Here is a 24384-nt window from a genome sequence, read left to right as displayed (position 1 = left end):
GACCTGCAATTTCCTTGCCTCTTTTTATATTTACTTCTTTGCAAGCAGTCAGTAGAGGGAAAGGAAACAACCACATTGTTACACAGAAGGCAAAGCAGGCTTGTTTTGGCAAAGGGAAGTAACACTCACCAAGTACTTCACTAATCACTTGCTCAGTAACTGTTATCCAAGACTAAAGAGAAGGCACATTACAACCCTAAAAATAGTCTGCAGCACTGCTCAGCCTTGGAAAGCCCTAGAAAGTGTCAGGGCAGTTAAGGATTTATTCCAAAACTGCCAAAGAAACTACCAGTCCTTGAGTGTATCATAAGAGGTACTCTGATGAGAGTGGGAATGGGGAAAAAAAAAAAAAAAAAAACAAAACAAAGAAAAGCATTTTTATGCAGCAGTAGAGAACCCAGAAGTAAATTAAATTTTCAAAATCACTTATATTTACATCAGTAAGTGAGGAAAAAATAAACAGAACACCAAGAAGTTTCACTATTGGAGCAGTACACTCAGCCCCATACTGAGAAGAAGCAGGAATTGAGAGCCTTCTAGCAGGAAACCTTAAGGCTGTTTTTAGAGTGGGGCTGCCAAACTCTACAGGGACTTCCCTCCAGCCTGACAGAATCCTTGCTTTGGATAGTTTAAAAAAAGGTATAAAAAAAGATTATTGCTACTCTGCCAAGAAAATAGGACAAACTACAGGAAAGAAAGAAAGTGCATTCCAAGTCTTTTCTCAAAAACCCACAAGCTTATCAGCCACCACAGGCTACAGACACCCAAGTACCAAAGGTGTACAGACAAGATTCTCCAACAATCCTTCCCTCATTCTACCTCTTCTTCCTGCAGCAATTCCTTTCCTTCCCTGTAAAGGCACTTTCTATATTCTATATCCTTATGCAGGGAAACACTTCCAGTTTTCCATCCAAACAAACAGAACAGTCCCACAAATACACAACATTCAGAAGGAATTTTAATTAACAAAATGGTCCAGGAAAGGGAAGGGAGAACCCAAAAAAACAGGCCATTGCATTTGAAAGGTTGCATGTCAGTCACTAGGTATGCCTGCAAGCCCATGCACAGGAAACCATTTGGACCTTTGTCAGTGCAGAACCAGTCTCAGCTTCCAGAACCACTTCTCTACTCCTTCCTTATATAGGCTAAATATTATATACATATATAAAAAAAATACAAACTTGAGTTTGTTATAAAGTGGCTTCTCTCTCTCTCCCCCTCCTATGCTTGCTTGGCACATGAATGCATGCAAAGCTAAGTAGGCTCTGAGGGCTGCACAAACAGCAGGTTTTGGCAACAAAAAAAAAAAAAAAATAAACACAGCTAAAATAGATAAGCAAGATTAAAAGCCACTGAATTGAAAACCATATATTTTTCCAATTGTATAGAATTAGAACTACAGCTACGACTTAAAACTGTAAGAGTCTGTCATCCTCTCTCCCAACTCATGTCAAAGTTCATAGCAGCATAACACGAGATTCCTCAAGAAACATCAAGCCAGTGTTCTCTGCTTCAGGAGTGAGTTCACAGGTCCAAGTTCATTCTGTCCGAAGGATCATGGGGGGATGCTCACTGTCTTCGTCCAATCTAAGTGAGTTGGTTTCATCTTCCAGGCAAGCTCCACCCACAGCACCCAGGTCATCTGTATAGGCTGGAGAGAAAGGAACAAGGAGTTGGGCAATCAGCAGCAACAAAGCAAGCCTTGGATCCAGAGTCAATGAGTAGAGCTGAAGTACCAGGCATTACTTGAAATAGTTTCACTGCCACCCTATGTTTGTTTTTATCATGACTCTGTTCCATGACTGTGTTTCTCCGAGCCAAGAGCAGTTCATGATCAAAATTAAACTCCTGTGTGTGTGCAGTGCATACTGGAGCTTTGGGCAGGCTGGTGTTTTCTGTGATGCAGTGCAGTACAGACTCTGCTATGTGCTGACTGCCCTCCCTTTGCAGTGAGCCACCAGACATGGCAAAAGCTCCACTGACTTGGAGAGTTGCAGCATAAACCACGCTCTCATCCTCTTGATTTAACAGAGCAGTGAATCAGGCTAAAAGGTCGCTGTTCCCATAAAGGAACAACAGCAGCATTTATCAACCTTTTGTAAAAAATATTTTTAAACAAGGGAGCAGAGCTATAATTCAGATGCTTTGAACTGTCTCAAGAACCACATGGCAAGTACTGAAACTACCACTACAGCAATCAACCACAACTCAAGGCAAAATTCTACCCAGAAAGCAGCAAGACAAGTGATCCATCTACAGGAAGCTACAGCACACCACGAGTGCTCTTCTCCTACTGCTCACCAAGGCTCCACCTCGCACGCGCGGTTACGCAAAGCTCGGTGCGGACGCGGACCAGCTCACACAGCCATCTAGAAGGAAGCAACAGGCAGAGGTGCTCCCTGCCCCATTCCCAGCCTTCTCCTTACCATGCCTGGTGGGTGAGGAAGGCACATATGTACCTTTAGTCACAGCAGCACTGTATGTCTGCGCTACCAAGGGCCGGTCGTGGGACGCAGACTCCAGGATTTCGTTGGCGGGCTCCATGCTGCCGTCCAGCCTGCCAGGAGAGAGGGGTTAGCTGCACAGACAGCTGGAGCTTTCAGCTACAGGAAAATATTTCATCTGATGTGCAAGAATAATGTATATAGAAATGCAACAGGAGGAATTTGGTCCCTCTATGCCAGAGGCCAGGCTAGAAAGCACCTGACAACACCTGGTATTTCTCTGAAGATTCATCAGCATCATGTTTGCCTCTGACACAGCATCAGGATCTAAATCCTAGTAGCTCACAGTAGGAAAAGAAGACTCAAAACAAGACTGCATGATTAAAAAAAGCCCATTCCAAATCAGCAATATTGTAGGTTATCTTGAGTTCTGCCACAACAGAAGTGGTTGCTGCATATGCAGATACTAGAAAGCCCTCTAGAGAAAGTACTTCAAAAGATTAACATCTTAGTAACAGCTTTCCTTTATGAGACTTCACTTCATCTCTAGCCAGAGGTCATGCCTTCAAATGTTCAGATAAATGCATGATTTTTGACCATAACTGTAGGTTGACCAAGGCTGCAAACCTGAATTATCATCAGTTATTATCTTTAATTCTATGACTGATCAAGTAATTTGACTGTACTACTCTAGCTTTTCCTGCCAACCCTTATTGAAAAACAGTGCATTGTCCTATTTCTGTAAGTGTTCTACAGTACTATTACTGAACACCAGCTGCCTGGCCTATATGCAAGGAAGTTTAATAAGGACACCAGCAGAGAGAGAACAGGGATAATTTCACAGGCCAGTTTCCCCTCTGTGAAGACAGAGTAGGATCTTTCTCATGTTTGTAACCACTTCATTTATTGATGAAGAGGACGATGTCACATGTTTCAAATTCTTGTTTAAGTAACTCAACTCAGAGTGCCAAGAGGAAACAGGAGCACAGAGAGAACAGTGATTGATCCTTCCCCTACAGTGGGACAGGGTTAAGTTTCTGCTGGTAAAGCAGTGCTTGGTGTAGTGAATACCTGGACTGAAGGCTCAGGGGGATTCTGAAGTTACTCATTCATGTCAGAGGTCTGGAAAAAGATTAGTTTCAAGAAATGAGCTATTCTAAGTTAGACTTTTCCAGAAGAGAGATAAGTTGGAGAAGAAACTGGATTTTGAGAGGAAATAAAACAACAGTTCTCAGCTAACGTGGACTTACTTGTGCTGCTTCATTAGTGTGCACTCGCCTCCTTCCTGGGGATCCAAGTTGTACATGTAGAGATACCCATCAGCAGCTCCCACCAGCAAACGGGGGATCTTCTGGATTCTAGAAAGGTTTGGAAGTTATTTAATAACAGATTATTAAACAAAAGATTATTAAATAACATAAGAAAGCATGCCCTCCTCCCTTCTCACAGCTTAATGGTGAGACTCGATCTCAGAGGGTTTTTCCAACCTAGATGATTCTATGACTTTAAGGCATTATTTTCCACACTTTAGCTCCTGGACAGGGAATGTTGTTAATAGTTAGAGCAACCAGGAAAGAACTGTGTGTAAAAAATTTACAGCATAACCACATTTTGGGGCTAACAGGATGCCCCAGCAATCAAGCAATTACATATAACTCACTAAAAAACACAGATTCAGAAGTAACCATCCTGTTATCAAGCTTTGTGCAACTCCAGAGACAAATATTCTAACGGGAAGGATTTACTTATTTGAGAAATGTTACAAAGCTTAATTACTGCTTAAAGGGTGCTTTGAGATCAGATGAGTGGAAGTATAGACATGAAGTCAATTTAGCATAAAAACTATAAAGTACAAAGTACCCCACAAAGTAAGTTTACTACTGCTCAGCTTATTACTTTGGTAGCTGTGCCAAATGGGACCTGTCTTTGAGGAAGACAGCATAAAAGATTAGATTTAGTCCTCAAAATTAACTTTAATGAATGCTATGCTGTTTTAGAGACAAGAATTATATGAACTTGCTTTCAAAGACTTCTTTAATGGTTGGGCTGGGTTGCCTAATTTTGCAATTCACTAACAACATACACCATCACTCCCCATAGCACTAATGGAAACAAATGCCATAAAAGCCCACAGGTCTGATTTCAATATTCTTGTTTCAAAATTAAAAGACATCTTTAAACAACACTTAGAAATGGGCTATTCCTATCCAAATATTATGCCCTTTCCTCCTCTCACAGGACTGTGAGGTGTTAACTCTGCCACATTGCTTTTACACTGGAATGAACACAGGTGACCCATTGCTGTGCTGCAGGTGAAGCTGTTTTACAGTGGCAGCCTCTCCAGAGCCCAAACAACCCAGCAGGGTGAGGAGTGCAGGCCCCATTTCTGTACTCACGTGGCAAGTGCACAGATGTTTTTGTGCCCACAGAAGGGCAGACGCACTGTAGCAAAGGCTCTGCCCTGGTTGAACATCTCTGTTACTTGAGAGGGCAGGTAACTCGTTGAGGCCATCAGCACTTTTCCAAAGTAACCTGTCCAGGTTGTAGGCTCTTCCTGAGGTCTACAAGTCAGAAGAGAAAAGTGTGTCAACACTTGAAAACATTTTATTTTAAAAGATATTAAGCAGCTGTTTCTCTTCAGAAAGAACTAACACCCTTGAGAATTCTAACACACTTCATTTATGCTACAGGACAAAATGTGTCCTCCAATACCCTCAGCCTGTTATTTAACCATGTTTGATTGTAAACTGATACTTTTGCAAATAAGACTGCATTTTATAACATTCATTATACAAGAGCAGAGTCTACTGGAAAGCACCACGCTTCAGGATTTTATTAATCTGTTTATCACTAAGCAAATCATTGTTTCCAATAACTTCCACTGAAATGGAATTAAGACTGTCCTCTCAAATCATAAATAGGAACATTTTACAACTTGGTGCCTTTTAAAGCCCCCTATATGCAGCTGGAAGGCATTGCTGAGATAGCTCTTCCCATATGGATGTCAGAGGAGGTGAAACAAATGTAACTGAAAATGTTAAAACTGCTCCACATTCCTCTGTGAAGGATGGCCAAGTCCTCTTTGGCAGAAAAAACACCTTTTCTACTCAGTGGGAGAACAGTACACAGCTCAGCTGCTATTGCTGATTCATAAGGGACTTCTTATGCCCTTTACTTTACACTAAAAGTTCAAAATAAGTCTGTCCACACTTTTGAGAACTCATTCTGTTGAGTACAGTCAACTTTTAAGCCTTTCCCTTGAAAAATCTAAGGCACCTTTGGAACCTACTTTTCTTTCACAGTCTCAAGTTTGAAGATATGCACCGTCTCTGTGTTACTGGATGCAGACAGAAACATGCCATCCATGCTGAAAGCCAATGAACAGATGCTCACACACCTGGGAAAAAGAAAAGAGAAGAAAAACAAGAAGTCAAACTCTGGCTCAGTTAAGAAGATTTCTAAACTCACCACTACTTTGCAAGTAAGAAAAAAACCCCCTTCAATAATAAACATTCTGAATTCTATTATAATTTCTTGAAGCTATTCAAGCATAAGATTAATGATGTTCAGCTCTGATGTTTATGATATGGGATCAATTAGTAACAATCTGAACTCAGTTTTCCCCTGTTTCAAGTACAGTGGAATCACAGAGCTACTGCTATCACAAACCACAACACCATTTCCCAATGGCTATCAATGGCCACAGCACTAGAAGGATTTAGAAGAGAGCAAGAATATTAGATGTACTGCATCCAATTGCCAGAAGAATACAATATATCCTCCAAAATGTGACCCACTTTAAACAAGTTCCCTCACCAATATATTTTTCAAAGGCAAGAGGGAGCACAATTCTGACAGGATTGATTTGTAAAACCGTCAAGTTCAAAGGAATGAAATTGGAAAACATTCAAGCTGAAACTGTTATAAGCATACATGCAGGGATGGATGAAGATGAAAACAGGCAAAAAAAAATCAGAATGCCAGCTCAATTGCTGAACATACTGGAAATCAATCATAAGGAATGAGCATCAGGTAATTAACCCAGCTGAAATTTACCTCTTCACTCCCCTTCGGAATTCAAAGAGTTTCTGTCCCTCTGGAATGGAAAACACTCTTATTACTGTCCCCTGTAAAGAAAAAAAGAAATAGATCATTTTTCATTTCAAGTTCATTCATTGTGTACTAGCTCTAGTGAGCAGAGTACAAGTAGAAGCAGCAAACCACTTTGCTGTTAACTCATTGCTGTGATGCAGCCCAGATTACTACATGAAGTATTTATGGAGCTTGTTTGTAGGATGTGTTTGAAGAGTGCAGAAACAAGAGGTGGGAGCTACTAATGCAGAGAACAAGCTGTGCATCAAAATCAGCCCTTCTTATCATATTTGGTCATGAAAATGAGAACACTAGACAAGTACCACGAGTGCAGTCACTTGGATGTCTTTGTGTCTTTATCAGATGCAATCAGTTACACCTTTAGAGTCTAAGTTTATTACTCAAGGAGCAGAGGCTTCAGTGTCTCTAATTTCCACAGATTACATGAACAATTTGTCATCACATGCCAAAGACTAGCAAGGCACTTCTCTCTATTTGGATTTTAACTGTCTTGTTTTCATTAGGAAGACAACATCAAAACAAGACAACTATTTTCTAATAAGTATCCTGCACTAAAGGGAGAAACACTCAGAGGACAGCCCTAATTACAGCCAGATTAAAATGTTTTATTTAAATAACCTTATTATCCAACATTTCACAGCATGGAAATTGTGTCAGATATCATTAACAGATCTTAACTTAGATTTCCCATTTTAACTGTAAGACTTCTTTTCTGGCACTTGCACATTGAACTGTGCACACTAAAAATACTTAATGACAAATTTGATTTTTATCACTGTTGGCAAAGCAATCAAAAGCACCCTTACCTTTTCTGAGGCTGTAGCAAGTTTAGTACCACTTGCATCAAATGCCAAAGCAGCCAAGGGACTATCATGAGCTGGGATCATATTGGCAGCTCTCTGCAGAGGATCAATAAAACAGAACCTTAGAACAGCACAGGTTAAAAGCTACATGTGATTGCATATTTAAGCACATTCAAGGCAAACATGGGTCTCACTTTCTGGACAACAGATTCAACATTCTTTTAAGTAACTACACACATAAAATTATCACTGAAGCACATACATAGAGAGCATAAGCAGGAGGAAGACAATTCTAATAGAAATTACTTGGTTCCATCCATTTGCCCTATTTTACTCAATCAAATCTAGTATAAGCACTTGTATTTTCTTTGCTGACAATCTGTGAAGCAAAAGATGCTGCAAATTGTTGCACAGAAACCTAAGTGTCCAGTAACTCCTCTCTGAGCAAATTCAGTAATTTTCAAAATTTTCATCTTTAGAGGAAGAAACAGCATTCAAAGATTCTTACCAGATTGATGGTGTCAAAGACTTGTACTTCTCCAATAGTTGCACTTCCTGGATAGGCCAGGTAGCAATTATCATTGTTTATTGACAAAGCACACAACCCTAGAAGGGATGCAGAAAGAGGATTAGGAACAGGCAAAGTCCAAGACTTACACAGCAAAACTTTCTGATTCTGTTGAGTAATAAAAATAAAGCAACTTATCAGCAGAAACAGAAACAAAATGAGTCATCTCAAAGTCAACCTGCAATATATCCAACTATTTAGTGTAAGTTTGTTTAATGTAAAACAGAAAAGGAAGAATACCAGCAGAGTTACAACAATTGTATAAACAGCAAAACTTCCCATATCTGCCATGATCCCTAAAGCATTAACCTGACAAAGTCTTTAACTATACCAAGTACTGTCAAAATCCAGTTTTTATCTCTCCTGTTTTTTTCAAACATTTCAACACATCCACTCTAGGAGACCAAAATACTGGGAAGATGCAGTTTAGGGCACAGTCTGCTGCTTGTTCTCAGCTGGATCAAACATGTAGGCTTTCAGACAACACTCATATCTGTTATTGTATTTGAAAGCAGAATTAACACCACCACAGTTCCCTGCAGGGAACCTCATACACTGGCACAGAAAGCACTTTTCAGAGTTCTGCTGATTCTACCATCACATTTACCTGCAGGATTGGGAGGTGTCTCCCTGATTGTATGTAATACCTTCATGTCTCGTATGTTGTGTATATAAAGAGACTCTTCCAGACATACTATCAGCCTCTAGAAAAGGGAAAGAGCACAAAATGGTGACATGGAGGTAGAATTCATATGGATTTATCAATCCTAAAAAATTCTATCCCAAAATGCAGCAGGTACTTTCCAACAGAGAAGAGGCTGTACTCACCTGACTGGGAGAAGTTAAGGGTCTGACAGAAGATACAAAAGATCCAGCTCTTGACACAAACACTGTACATGGTCACTTGAACCCCACTTCCCTCAACCTCACCAGTGCAAACTGAACACATTCCCATTACTAGTTTAAGTCAGCAAGCCAGAAACCTTCTTATTCTTATTTCTTATTCTGTGCCAATTTACATGTGGAAATAATGGAAGTTACTTTCTGCTTTTGCTAAACAGAGAAAACAGACTTTTTAACCATTCATAAATCCTATAACTTATCCACAACCATTTGTGAATGGCCTTTTTTTTTTAACTCTAAGTTCTTCATCACCTCATTTACTTTGTAGACTACATGTGGATGACTAATTAGACATTACTCCAACTTTTATACCAACTCCCTGTGCCAGAAATCAAATTGCCCACTCTTTCTCTCATGACTTTAAACAGGAACCCTCTCCTCCCACACTCACATTTTGGGGGCAAAGACAGACACTAAGATTTTCTCCTCCAGATGCCATTCCCTCTAGTTTAAATGAACTGGCTAAAGACAGAGAAGTCTGTATTTGCTGAAGAACCTAGTAATGATTTAGTCATAGAGCAAACTATGCTTCCAGGTACTTAAATTCACCAGTTTTAGATTTTATTTTTGAGAAGAATTCAGCAAACACTGCTTCCAACCATAACAATTTAATAGATACCTTGAAATTTTGGCCTGAAGAGAAAATGTCAATCTTACATACTTTCACATTCAGGATGAGAGGATGATTCACACTAGGAGGGACTTCAGGAGGTCTCTAGTCCAACCTCCTACCTAAAGCATGCCCAACTTACTCAGGGTATTTCCCCAAATAAATACATAAACACAAAACCAAAAATACTTAACCAAATACAAGTACTGAGATGCCATACAGAAGCCACACTTGGAAAACTACTATTAAATTTCAAATAGCAATTCACTAAAGGAAGAGACATCAATCAGCACAGGAAGTGCCAGAATAAGATCCACAACCCCTTTCCCACATTTCCACACAGGTAAAACCACTACTCACCTGTCTATTGAGTTTGACAGCCAAGATGGTGTTGGAGTAACTGTAGTTGCAAATCTCTGTCCCCTTCTTGAAGTGACAAACTTTCAGCTTGCGTGGAGCTTTAAGGCTAACTATGGCCACCAGACTACTGGAGAAGAGCCTCTCCACAATGCACACATCTTCTGTGTCAGCTGAGGAACCACAGGAACATTAAAAATACAGAGGGAGATTTCAGGGAAGAAGAATGATGCAAATCAACAGGAAATACTGTCTAAGAAAATAACAGAATTATAGATTCAGCCTATGTAAAAACACAGTTTAACACCACAAACATTCTGCCACGACAGCAGGACAGGCTTTTAAAGCAGAAAATCTACAACAGTGAGTGCTGATTTCCAAAAATTCCCTTCCCCAAGGTGTCACACAAGTTTATGTTTCAGAACAGTGTCTACTCCCCATGCCCAAAATCTAAGAGAAAAAAAATCCCAAAGCTAGAAACCCCAGAAAACTGTCAAATTCCAGAATTTTACAACGTTCTTTTATTTCTGCAGAAATCTAGGAAAGCAAATGTTTTTTGGGCTTTTTTTGTGCTTATGTTTGGGTTTTGTTTTTAAAGCTGCATTACACTTGAAAGGGTTTCTGATGACCCAAACCCTTGGGATTTCCATTTATCTGTCCATGAAGAAAGGAAGGTTCCAGTACTCAGAGAAGCTGGTGAAACTCATTTGCCACAAGACTGCTGCAGCTACCAATTAGCATTTCCACACATCCCATCTTTTACCTGACAGGCCCTATGAGCAATTTGTGCAGGAACCACTGATGCCCTGCATTCATGCTGAGCCATAAAACATCAGACTTGCCAAATTTCTACTATGGGAGCACTGGAAGCAAAGGAGGAACACAAATCCCTACGTGAGGAGACAGCAGGAGGGAGGACAGCCCAGGATTTGTGGCAAAAAAGCAATTTCAGAGCATTTGATCATAGACCATGCTGGCAGGAGGGTCCCACCACCAGTTATCCTGATATCTGTGCCTCCCTCTCCATCCCATAAAGCTCCTCTCCAAAACCCCAGGAACACAGAGGACACAGTTGTCAGGGCAGTGAGAAGCTGGAGAGAGTTTTACCAGCCTCAGCAGCTCTTTCACAGCCACTGGCTACACCTTTCATTACAGAACCCAATCAAGACAAGTGACTCGAGCTTTTGGCCTTGATCCATCAAAACAAATTTTTCAGGAGTTGGCTTCTGGATTAGCTCAATGCTTAACACATTCCAAACCATAAAACTGCCAGTAAAAAGAAAAAAAGCAATCACCAAAAAAAAGAGCTTGTTTCTGAAGGCTTCTGTTTTGGCCAAGAGAAACATTTAGTAATTAATTTGCTCTGTTCTCATCAGCAGTGACAGAAATTCCATGAAAAAAGTTCAGTTCAACATTCTCAGTATATGACACTGCCATCAGTGTGAGACATGGCTGCTTTCAAAGTGCTTTTTCTGGGCAGTTATTTCAAGAAAATGAACACAAAATATTTAATGTCCTACATTTTTTTGAGAGAAACAGCCTACTTATGAAAGAGGAGCAGGTTTATACCCTGCATTTTCAGTACTCCATGCTACATAATTGACTTTTATCTGCATCTTGTATTTAATATGGTACTTTTCCAGAGAAGACATAACAGCTCACAGAGGCTTTGAAAATTCAATTTTCTCATGCAACAGAGATAATGCATTTCAGTAATTACTTTGTTTTCAAGGAATTGTGCTCCATTTTTCTGATACTACACAAAACACATGAAAAAGAAATACAAAAATCTGCTTCAATAAATGTATGCAGAGACTTTGAAATGCAGAGGTTTTGTGTTCCTTGAATCAGAGTAGCTACATAAAAGACTCTCAAATATTTTACAGGATGGGTTATCAGCTTTCCATCTTAGCCTGGAGTCCTTCAAAATGATGACATCCTTTTATAAGAGACAGAAGACCAGCACACAGGGACCCAAATCCCACAGTCTGACTGCTCCCAGCTCCAGGGTGAGCCCAGCTTCTTTCCCATCCAAGGACAAATGCTCAGACACAACTTCTGGGATTTATCATCCTCCCAGGCAGGCAGGAGAACTGGTATGTATTTGCTCAGAAGAGCAACAGGAGCAGAGATTCATATGAAAAAGTGCTGTCCTGCAGCAGGGAAGGCACACAGGGAAGAGCACTATCAACAACTAAGGCACCAGACAGAAAAAAAAAAAATTTCAATAAACAAAATGCCTCAAAGGTATTGATAATCCTTCAGTCTCACCATAAAAAGACTATAATACAGACAGTTACCTTTAAAGAAAGGCTTTGTGATGGGCATTTAATTAAATTCACTTTAAAAATACAGGATGCACCTCTGCTCCTTTGTCTTCCTTGAACAGGAAGAAGAGATAAAATCTCTCCACAGCTGCCAAGTAATTTATGCTTCCCAAGAGCAACTATTCAAGAGGGTACCAGGCTATACTGCCCATCCTATATTCAGCTGACCTGAATTAATCATATGTTTAGCAGCACTAAAGCCCTATAGCAATGCTGTTACTCAGGTTTTTTTTCTTTCTATTAGTATTATCTCCTTTATACTACACAATTGAGCATTGCCAGAAACTCAAATTCAAAACAGAGTAAGAACAAAAAGAACTGCAAAACAAATTAAGTATCAGCAGCAAGGGGAGAACAAGCAAACACATAACAAGATTAGTTTCATAAACACAAGCATGTAGCATCACAGACAAGAGCTGGTTAGAGCCAGCTAGATTATGATCAGCTGTGCCTTTATTCCATTTTTAATCCAAGAACATGAAGCATGTTAGAAGCATTCATTAAGCCTTTAAGCACCCTCCAATCTAATGCTTGTTTTTACAGTGGGATCAACTGCACAGGGAGTCAGGAGATTTGCAGTCACAGGAGAAGTCAGTGATGGGAGCAGCCAAATCTCCCATCTTTTTTTGTATTTCTCTCAAACACAAGGCAGCTGAGGCATATTCTGCAGCTTAGTTTAAACACCTACACAAGAGCTGGAAGATCAATCTTCCAGAAGAGAAGGAGGGGTCCTTAACTGCTCACTCAACACAAGAAGTCTTCAAACCCACTTCATCCAAACTGGGAAGTGGGAGGCACCCTGTTTCAAGATACCTTTCCTTGAGGAAAGGAGGTACCCAATGCACAGGAAGCCCTCCACCCTCATATCAAGTTTTAACAGGCATGGTTTGCAAGTCCAAGACTGAAAATTATTTGACTCATACAATGAAAATGAAGGCCTCTCAATATTTTGATCTGCTTTGAGCCAAGACTTTCTGGCTTCCACAGGCCAAACCAATAGATTTTTTTTTTTTTTTTTGTTGTGAGAGGACATAGAGTTATGAGTTCAAACTCATAGAGGGAAAATTCAGGTTTGGTATATGGAAGAAATTCTTCCCCATTAGGGTGGGGAGGCCCTGGCAGAGGGTCCAGCTGTGGCTGTCCCATCCCTGGAAGTGTCCAAGTCCAGGCTGGACAGGGCTTGGAGCAACCTGGAATAAGGGAACTGAATGATTTTCAAGGTTCTTTCCAACCCAAAACATTATCTCAACTTTCATGGACTTAACACTCAGAAAACTTAAAATATCTAAGAGTTTAAGTCAATACAAGCATCCCAGAACAGTCTGAAGCCAGGACTGGAATCAGCAGGTGAAAAATCCACTTCCAGCTGCTTTTATCAGGCCATTGCAAGATGTTATACAAGGCACTTTACCCAATCTGTACTTGTTCTCTCAAGGACTGCCCAGAAGATGCAGTCCTGCCCAGTGCAGGGTATTTTTCAGTGTCTTGTGTAACAGGGAATCATCTTCAGAGTCTCCTGGGGTGACACCAGGCCAGACACTCTAAGTGCCTGACATACTGCAGAGGTCAGGTACATAAACTCCAGGGCAGAAAATGGAATCCAAGCCACTGATTAACCAGTACAACCAGACCATGACTCACATAGGAAGATGTAGCTCCAGCACAATTTAACCACACCACAGGTGCCTAATTTGAACCTCACAATTACTTCTCTCCATTGACTGTGTACAGAAGCAGGCTGTCATCCCAGGTAATGGGTGATCTGAATCACACCCCATTTCCAAACTTAACATGCCACAGGCTCAGGTCACTTTGGGAATAGAGTCTGAGGATAACTCTGTCATGGGATCCCACTATAAATGCTGACATCACAGCAATTGGTACCAGCTGCTCACATGGAGTTTACAAGAAAGCAAGGATACTCATGCATAGCACTCATAGTTGACTTATTAGCATCTCAAAAAAGGGAAGTTATGAACTGCTGGCAGAAAAGGGGATACCACTCCTGCCCCAGGCCTCCCTCCATTTCATCTCAGATCCTACTCAACTCAGTATTGATTTAAGTTATGGAAATCTGAGTTATTCATCCTTTTGGATGAGCAAGCCTGCAGCTACCATGTTAAAGAATAATTTTCCAACAGAAAATATTAGGATAAAAAAGTGTAATGGAGGCTTTGTTTTCTTATTTGATAAAGGTATATTAGTGCTTTCATGCTCCAACAGCCAGTATAAAGACCCAAAAGAGACTCTCTCACATGAGTAAGTTATTCTTTTTATGTCTAGCTGCTATGTAACCTGGCCAAAATCTGGCTGGACATAAAATTAGAAAAGCAGAGTTCTCACAGCTACTACCAAATTTCACACTTTATCAGCTAAATTTAAATACACAGCATCAATTCAGAATTTTACCCTGCCTGCAATTACTGTTTTGTATTTATGTGATATTTACACTTAAGGTTCCTTTTATGTCAATTTCAAACAACTTGTGAAAAAATGAAACATTTCTTATTCTTCCCACATTAAATCAACGGAAGGGATTAAAAAAAAATTTAAAAAAGATACTCACTGCATTCATAGATCTGCTCTAATTTGTCCACAGAAGAGAGAGAGAAGAATTTGTAGCCTGATTTACTGCCAACTGCAAGGGATCTGCAAAAGAAACAAGCCAGTCAGGAACATGAACTCCATCAGCTGTAATTACCCTTGGACAGATTATTACCCAGTTCTAAACCTCCAGCTGGGTTAGCTCAGTAACAAAAGTGATAAAAAGTTTGTCCAAAAAAAGCCATAACAGCCACAGACATCTTCCTCAATTCTGATTAGACCAAACAGCTTCAGAATTACAGAATGTGGGTGTGGAATTCTGCTTCACATTTATGAAATGAGAGTTCACAGCCTAAAGTAAACCTTGTGCCCAATTCTCACTGGTGATTTCCTCACACAGGCTAAAAGCTTTAGTGTGGAGGGAAGATGATGACTTGAATAATGTAATGCAAACCAATTACATCATTGCCTCATCATTAGAGGTGACCTCCAAGACCTTTTAAACTGGGCTGTCTGGGGAGTTTTGTTCTTTACAGTGTAACCGTCCCTGAGCATCCCAAAAGAGTTTCCATATTAAAAAAAAAAAAAAAAAAAGTAATTAAAGAGTGCCAACTCTAATTTTTTCTGGCTTTATGTGATGATGTTCTAGCACCTCCATTGTTAGGTCTCATTCTTACAGATGCTCATATTGAATCTTTGATCAGAGGCACCCTCTCAAAAGTGCCAGTCACTGATGTTAAACAGATTGAACAATAGTAGAACATTAAAAACTGACTAAAACCCCTTCTTTCCTCCATTACTCAATTTTCACACTTAGCTCACAGACCATTTAATTGCTTTTCCAGCCAGAGTCAAAGGCAGGTCTTAAATTTTAAGCTAGAAAAACCTTTAGCCTGTCTTGCAGGTCTTTACACATCAAGGCAGCAGACAATGGCTCATTCTTGTTTCCCCTCCCCATCTGGAGGATTTTTTTAAGCCACAGATAAAGAAAATTAACAGTCAATACAATTTCACAGGAGTGCATTAGTATGCTTATAGTTCATATATTTCTTACTGCCAAGAGACATGGAAGAAAATTCCAATAAAATACATTTCAATGCCCTAAATTGTGGCAAGTCATTCAACACAGGGCTCCAATCCAATGCTGCCACTCAGTCTGCCAAAAATGCCTTTCTGAACTCAGCAAGATGGTTCTCTACAGTTGAGATCACTAACAATTAATGCTGCATTTGGAATGCAATGAAGATTCCTAGATTTCATGTTCTTCTATATTTTCCACTCATGGCTTCAAAAGTGAGTCTTTTTTAAAATTTCAGCACATCCAGAAGATTAAAAATTGCTCCTCATATAGTTCACCCTCTGAAATTAAGCTACAAAATCAACTTTTGTAGGATGGTATGACCTTCTCTTCTAGAAGAAAATACAACTGGCACAATCTGGTTAGGAAATTATGTTTGAGAAGGTTTAAACCTTCAAATTAAAATATGAACCATGCAAGCAAGAGATTCAATTCCACAGATTCAATAACCAAGATATTAAAAAAGCATATTAGGCTTAAAGATAGAGAAGCAATCATAAAACAAAATTTTGTTGCTGCTTCTCTAAGTCACCCTAGAAGTACTGAATTTAATTTTCCTTCAGACAAAATCAGTATGTTCAGCAGTCTCCATCTGATTAACCACCAAAGACACTTCAGTGGTTTTGCCCAACTACTTTTGTACAACTAAACAAAGACTCACATTATGTGAAAAAACCCTTGAAACTCTAATCTGGTAAAACAAAGCAATGAACCAGCTTTTCTTATATCATCTACTGCTTTCCTCAAAAGAGTTTAACAAAGAATGACATTAAAACTGTCACTTTGCAAAGGTAAACAAGCACTCCACAGAGTTAAAAATAAATAAGAGTCACAAGACTCCTTGCAATATAAATGATCCACAAAGAGACACAGGATGATTTCCTCACAGAGGACCCCACACAGCAGCTATTTGTATTACTAGGCAGAACTGATTCCTGAATTGCACTTACAGCTTTAAATACAGAATACTGCTGAATCACTGTTTTACTGACAGGATCACTGAAAGCAGTAAGAAAACCCATTTTTCTTGTCCTATGACTATACCTCATTCAAATGAGCTGCAGACAACAGCAAACAAGAATTTTGTACATGATAAAAATCATTAGACTGAACCCAAAATGCAGAAGCACAGAATGGACCTTGCCTTCCATGACAACTGCTTTTTGTTATCTGCTTCAGGATCGAGGTGATGAAGCCACAAATTATTTGTTTACACAGAGCAGTTCAAGTCAAGATAATTAAACCCATTTCAGTGCACAAGTGTAACTGCAAAATAACCCCTTTTTGCTTCTGGAACTGCAGTCTGGCTTTTGGAGGGGTTGTTTTGTTGGTTTGATTTTTTTTTCAGCATATTCTTAAATTACTTCTTATGAAACTACTGGAGAAAGGCTTTTTATATGTAATAAGAACCCACTAGGCTGAATTATACCAGCATAATCACAGTGATTTAAATCTCTCATCTTCCCCTGCACTGATATTACACTTAAGCCCTTAAGACACCCCACAGCCATCTAAATGGCCAAATCCACAAAACAAGGACCTAGCCAAAATTACCTCACCTCTGAAAAAATGTGCAAGCATATGGGGAAGAAATATGATCAATAAACCATTCAGCTCATGCTCAGATAGACAGTGGGTAATAAGAAGCTGCTGTGGTTTATTAGGAGCTCCTTTTACAGTGTAGGTGTTATGCTTTATAATCACTGATTTTCAGAAGCTGATGAGGAACTGAAATTGAAAATAGAAGAAATATTCTCTAAACCAACCTTCTTTTTCTCCTAACATTATGCTATACACATGTGGGTTTTTAGCTCTATTATGTGTAGCCTCTATTACACACTTTAGACTGTAGACTCTGAGCTATTTCATCATAAAGGTTGTCTCCTCAGTATAAAATTATCAATATAGCCATGATTTATGGAACTGTGTTTATCCACTTTTTGCAGAGACAATGCTGCAGACTGATCCAAGACTACATAAATCTTGATGGTATTTTCAGGAGTGACTACCATAAATAATTAAAACTATCCTCATCAAGCAAATAGTGCTGGGAGATTTCACACACTCATTGGGAGATGCTGACACTCACTCTAAGTGCACTCACCTAAAGTGAGAAATCAGCTGCTTCAATCTCTCTGACTCTTTAGGAACAAGTTTTTTCAGCTGGGTTAGAATCCTAAGCTTTTCTTTTGTTTCTTTAATATACATATAGAAGAAAGAAAACCAGTTTTTCCCTTTTCATATCACAGAGGACCTTAACTATTAATCAAAAATATTCTACATTAATCAGAATGTTCTTTACAAGGGCAGCTCTCTCAAAGATTAAATCAATTGCAGCTGCAGCATAAACATGACTCTAAAAGTCATTACTACTTTAAATAACTGGTTAATTAAGCCTACTTTCATTATGATACAGTCTCATTATACTAATGTTCCATCTCATTTCAAAACTAATGTAAATTTCCACAGACAAAACATTCTGGCTTATGATGAAGGGGGGAAAATAATAATAATAATAAAAGAAAAATCAATGAAGACATAAGAATTGCTAAGGAATTACTAAGGAAATGTACCTTGCTTTATTTACCCTTCCAAAATATCTCCTGTAACATCTCATGGACATGTCTTAATATCAAAGGTCATTATTTTGGAAAAGAGATACAGAACTTCATACATTCAGTGTTTTTGTCAGCAACATTCTGACAACCCACAGGAGATTTTTTTTCCATTATTCTTATATTAAAAGAAAACCCACAGACTTAAATCTGCTACACCAAAAGGAGGCCATGCCTGCTCATCACTTGGGACAATAGGAAGTCCATAATCCAAGTCAATAGCACTATTCTTGGGCCAAATCCCCATCCAAATGGTGACACCCAGAGGATCAGCTCCTCTGAGCAGCCCCCCTCAGCTGCTGTGCCCTCTGCAACAACAGCAAGAAACACAACATACACTTGTCTCTCTCAGCTATCCTCCCTGAGTGCAGAGCTACGCCACCGCTCTGTCCTTCCTTTTTTGGGTCTGGGCTTAGCTTTAAAGTCTCCTGGGAATAGAGAGCTCTCCTGTCCTCAAGGATCACGGGTGAAGGACACCTGAACCTAGGAGAAACAAAGGCAGAGGAGTGAATGCTCAGCACCTAACTCTTGTTCCTCCCACCACAAGCAGTTTACTACAGAGATCCAAACATGAAAGAAAAAGGGAATGAGAATGCAACTTCTGGGACACAAAGCATGCCAGATGCATATAGAGACAGCAGCATTTGCTCATGATGTAGAATGGAATTGATTTATTTGGGAAATAAAGGGCAGAATTAAATTGGAAAGAAGAAATATAATGATTGATATATGTCCTGTGTAACTCCACACATAAATGAAAGCAGAGCCTGAAGAAATCCTTGCCAGTAAGGCACATACCAAAGTTTCCTTAGAAGTCCAAACACAAGGTTTCCTCTTCCCCTTTCATCAGGAGTCTGTTTTCAAAACTGCAGTGACTACTTTGTTTCCAATGCTGTCACACAATTACTTATTTTAAAAAAAGATGACTAAAACTTCTCCAGTCTGCCCACTTGCCTTATTTCACAAGCAGCCTGTTTGGTGGGGTTATTTTTTGTGGATGCAGAGAAGCATGTGCATATTTGTAAATTTAATCTGAACACCATTTGTAAATACTTCCAGGGAATACCTGTGCAACAGTTTAAATACTGAAAGTTTAACCTATTATATAGATACCTACAAGCTTTGGGATCTTGAAGTTATGCTTTGCTTTAAAAGTCACAAACTTCTAACCCATTAGCATTTCCCTTAAGAGATGTAAAGCTTCCACGAGTTTGTGAGGTGTTTAATTTTTCATAAATGTATCTGTGTTCAGTTTTAGCAGTTCTCCCAGAAGCAATACAAACTGCACTCAGGTTTTTCTTCCCCATTGTTAAAGATTACAGCTGTAAAACCTACCTAGCACTGAGGCCACCCACAAGCTCCCACTGCCTGGTTTTGCTGGGACACCCAAATTCCAATCGGTTGCTCCACTTTGATCTGCAACTGGAGCTTCTGCCTCTCAATCAGGGAATGCCAGTCATGCCAAGTTGTGCAATGATTGATTCACTGGGGAAAAGGGCTAGGTCCAAAACAAGCACACTAACATCTTTGGAAAATACCCTTCTCTGTGTTTTTACTTAATGAAAACATTATATCAAAGAGAAGCCACAAACCAACCGCTTCTGCTGCATTATAGGTGAAGTGTTTTCAGGCAGAGTTCCAGTCCCAGCCCAGTAATTCAAAACTCTCATGTAAATAAAGCTTAGGGCAATGTGGGATAAACAGGCAAGACAGCATTTGCAATAATGCAGATACTATTCCAAGAGACAATGCCACTACACATAGCATCCATGAATGAATATGAGCCAAGCCTGGGAAAACCAAGGGGCTAAAAGCAGGAGAGAGGATATCTGCTTCAGTCGCCAGGGATTGCAACAACTGGGAAAAGCAACAGCAACTTTTATGATGAAACATTCTTATAACTACCAGCAATCCAATTTCCCAAGACTGAGAGCCACCATGAAGCTCATCTTCCTACAGGACAGAGTAACTAATTACCAAATCTTCATAAAAAACAAAGAAAAGTTAGCTTGAGACTTATTTTCAGCAATAACAAGCCCCATCTTTTCCTAACACAAGAACTGGCTCTGCTGTGCAGGTAAGCAAGACACAGGCCTGAGTGGAACTGGCACCTTGTTAGGGTGAAGGTAAAAGCTTTAAATGTAATAACAACAATGAGCCCATGTCATTTATTTTCCAGTTTTGTCTGTCAGCAATTTTTCTAATTACTGAAGCACCTTAAAGCATGATGTGAGCTCTACTGACTGGGCAGACATAAACAAAGCTTTTCTTTCATATAATGCCTGAAAGAATATACATTTGTTTACCTTGCCTGTCTGGAGAAGGGCTCCAGTTACCTGTAAAAGTTGAAAACAGGTGAGCATTCTGAGGCCCAGCATGGGAAAGTGTAAGTCATTCCTAATATGCTCTTTTCACCTGGTAAACTGTGATCTCCTAGATATATAAAATAGTATACTATTAACCCAGAGAGCTGCCTTCTTGTTTCTCTACTCAAACAACAAACTAGGAGAGATCACGGGTGGGAAACAGGAAAAAAAAAAAAATAAACTTCTGTTTAAAAAATGTACACAAGCACTAAATTCTATTCAGTTTAGGAACTTGAATGCAATTTGGTTGTTTGGGGCACTTACCACAACAGAAAGGGTTTCACTGAGAAGCTGCTCACAAAGGCATCTGCAAGACTGGTTTTATACTCACTACTTTTCTTGGGGAGTTTTATTTAAGACACTCTTGGTAAGAAGAGATTATTCCACATCATCCACCACTTCATTTATCTCTAATTAAGTGGCCTTTTATATTAATCTCAGAATTTTGAGACAAAAGTATGAACAAGAGCCTTTTGATATTTCTGTCATTTCTACATCTGATACCTAAATTCACAAATATTCAAAAATGACACAAAATACCTAGTAACTCAAAACTTGGAATTGCAAGTGGGCAATGATCCCTTTTAATGGGTCAGGTCTGCCCCACATAAAAGATACATCACCAAAATTCTCATCAGTTAATCTCAAGGTGATTTATATATAAATCATAGTTTTGAAAAACATCATTTATTGACACAATGGATATTAGAATACCAAATACAAAAAAAACCCCACCAAACAAAAAACCCCAACCAGCTATCAAAGAACATTTTTTGGTTATTTACAAAAATGAAATGGGTAAAGTAGTGCAGTAGCACACCCAACTGAGGAATTAAATCATTAGCTAGGTGTCCCTTTTCTCTCCCTATAAACTCGAAGCTATAAAGAAATTACCTTTACACTCCTTGAAAAAAGATTTTGAGATGCACAAGTTAAAACCCATCTAGTTAAGTTTATGTTGTATTTGCTTTCTTTTTATTTCTGTCTTGGTTTTGTTCTGAAGTCAATCTGCAACTTTTGTTCAAATTAAGAGGGGTTTTTGGTCACAGCTCAGAGATCTTTAGATACATAAAGGTCTCCACAAAGCTAAGGTGCAACTGAAAATGCAGAGAACAGAGCTGAACTTCAAAACTTATACTATGACCTTTAAAACTGTAGAAGAAAGAGGTGACAAATCCCCTAGTTAAAATGACTTTTTTCCCCCCAGTAATATGTAAAAAATGAATGGCAGCTGAACAAAACTTGGTAATATTTTATATGGACAGAGACAGAGTGAGCTCTATATGGCACCCACTGAAAAAACGTGAAAAGCAGTTGCAGAAGTCTCTGGCTTGAATCAATATATGGATAATGATTTACTTACAAATACACAGAGCACTCCTGCTCCCCACCATAATTTACCACAACTCACTGCCAGAGTCTCTTGTCCCAAACCTATCCAGCTCCAATTGCTCATCTGCTCACCCCCAACAAAGCCTACAAAAGCAAGCAGAGTCTCTCCTGCTGTGATATAACTGTGCTTGGCAGTCACCAGGAATAACCTTCTCACCTTCACAACTCCCATATGCTACAGGACGTGCTGAGGACAGGCACAGATCTCCCTCGTGAGGGCAAGAGATTGTTGCTTGCAAAAAGAACAAGCTGTTAAAAAAACAAACCCTCCACCACACACGTGGGCTACACTTTGTGATGCCAACCTGAGATCATTTCCTCTTACTCACTTCCTAAAACAAAACTCCTTTCTCGAGTACAAGTTCTTTCGGTTCTTACTCCCCCATTTCATCTCTCAGGTATTTAAGACAGTCAAATTCTTCTTTAAATGATCTTCAGTGCTCCAATTCAAACTAATAGGGGGTTTCTAAATTAAAAACACTGCTTTATAATACCCCATATAAAAATTAATATGCACTAATTGATCTAAATATGCTGCAATGATTAAGTAATTTGCGAGACGTGCAGCTTGAACCATCCGGAGGCCAAGGAAGAGCAGTTTCAAGGATCAGAGAAAGGCCTCTTTTCTAAATCAAAACCAAAAGTAGCATGTGCTCACAGAAACATCTTCAAGCCTAAGGCTCACTGCTTCAACAGAGCAGGTGACGATAAAGTAACTGTATGAAAAGACAACTGTGAGGAACTTTTGGATGAAGTCTTTGCACGTGCTGGAAGATTTGGGGCTTCATGTCAGGCCCTCCTAGGGCTGAACATCAGCACGGAGCGGCAGGAGCCCCACGGAACAGCGAGCGATGGCCCCAGGCAGGAGCAGGAGCCCCCCGGGGGGAGGGAGAGGCAGCGCGCTGCCCCAGCCCCACAGCAGCGTCCCCGCGGGAGGAGCGGCCCGGCTCGGCGGGGAACCGCAGGGCACAGCGGGGCCGCTCCCGGCGCCGCTCCCGGCGCGGACCCGGCCCCGCTCCGGCGCTCCGCACCCCGAGGCCCCGGCAAGGGGCGGCACCGGGGAGACCCCACCACGCCTCCCCCTCCCGGGCCCGCTCAGCGCCCCCCAGGCCGCTGCCCCCTCCCCGGCCCGGGCCCCTCAGCCCGCCTCCCTTACGTGTTGTCCTGGTTGAAGTTGGCGAAGAGCAGATGGCCGCTGCCGGCGTCGCCGCTCTGCCCGGCCAAGTTCATGGCGGGACAGCCCTCGCCGCCCCCGTCCGGCGGGGGGAGGACGGGGAAACACCTCCGGAAGGCTGCGCCCCTCAGCCGCGGCCGCCCCGACCCCGCCGCATCCCCGCCGGGCCCTTGTTTACGCGGCGGGCGGCGGAGCGGCCCCCGCGCTTGCGCCCTGCGGCCCCTCCCGGCCGCCGTACGGCCACCGCGCCTGCGCGAGCGCCGCAGCGCCGAGCGGAATGCATTGCGAAGCTAAGCAGGTTCCGCCGCGGCCGGCGGTGGATGGGAGACTCGGAGTGTGGGCGTGATCCCCGGCTCGGGCGCGTCCCCGCTGTCCCCGGGGCGAGCGCGGCCACCACGGTCCTGTCACGGTGGCCACGCGGTCACACGGTCACACTGTCACACTGTCACACCCCGCGCTGTTCACACCCGCCCGTGCCTGTGCAGTTCCGCTTCGTGCCACGGGGTGTCCCCGAGGCTCAGCACATGAGAGAGCGGCGGCTCCGGGTTTGGGAAAAAAGGAAAAAAAAACTGGGGATGAGCATTGAGAAAATTGCGTGGAGACCTCAGAGCAGCCTTCAGAATCTCAAGGGACCCTTGATCAGGACTTGTAGGAATAGGACAAGGAGCAAAGGGTTCACTTTGGAAGGGGAAATAGATAAAAAGTAGGAATTCTTTACTGTCATGGTGGTGGGACATTGAACAGGTTGCAGATGCTCCCCCAGACCTGGCAGTGTCCAAAGCCAGGCTGAATTGAGCATCCTGCTCTAGTGGATAACACAAATTGATAGGAGAAAAAAACCCCAAACAAATAAACAAATAAAAACCCAAACCAAAATAAACCCAAAACCAAAAACAACCAAAAAATCAAAGCAAAACAAACAAACAACAACAACAAAACCAACCAAACCACTCGGAACTGAAAAAGATTTCTGGAAACGGGATCAAGATCAAGGAATTAGTATGGAAAAAGGTAAATCTTGCACGTATGAGCCACTAAGTGTTGGGTTTGTGCCTCTGGGGGCCAGCTGGCCCCAGCGTGATGCTCATGG

The 24384-nt window shown here is 40.9% G+C and overlaps 1 protein-coding gene and 1 long non-coding RNA gene across 3 annotated transcripts; both read right to left on the bottom strand.

Annotated features, from left to right (window-relative positions):
• Positions 1 to 936: 936 nt before the first annotated feature.
• Positions 937 to 23539, bottom strand: WIPI2 (WD repeat domain, phosphoinositide interacting 2). Of its 2 annotated transcripts, none has more exons than XM_079320467.1 (12): positions 23277 to 23539; positions 14692 to 14774; positions 9802 to 9971; positions 8536 to 8632; positions 7869 to 7966; positions 7364 to 7456; positions 6501 to 6571; positions 5734 to 5841; positions 4841 to 5005; positions 3695 to 3802; positions 2427 to 2557; positions 937 to 1651 (listed from the first exon to the last, which is right to left on the bottom strand). In XM_079320467.1, exons 1-12 carry the CDS (start codon positions 23348 to 23350, stop codon positions 1539 to 1541), a joined length of 1311 nt encoding a protein of 436 aa, XP_079176593.1. In that variant the 5' UTR covers positions 23351 to 23539; the 3' UTR covers positions 937 to 1538. The 2 variants fall into 2 exon arrangements, with proteins under 2 accessions (XP_079176593.1, XP_079176594.1); XM_079320468.1 differs by having other exon boundaries at positions 2460 to 2557.
• Positions 18708 to 22950, bottom strand: LOC306809206. The gene is made up of 3 exons (XR_013776188.1): positions 20778 to 22950; positions 20669 to 20698; positions 18708 to 18845 (listed from the first exon to the last, which is right to left on the bottom strand). It is a non-coding gene; the product is annotated as an uncharacterized lncRNA (long non-coding RNA).
• Positions 23540 to 24384: the final 845 nt, after the last annotated feature.

Source organism: Erithacus rubecula (genome assembly GCF_903797595.1).
Source record: "Erithacus rubecula genome assembly, chromosome: 17".
Taxonomy (NCBI): Eukaryota; Metazoa; Chordata; class Aves; order Passeriformes; family Muscicapidae; genus Erithacus; species Erithacus rubecula.
Note: the sequence above shows the minus strand (reverse complement) of the source record. Positions and strands in the feature narration are given on the sequence as shown.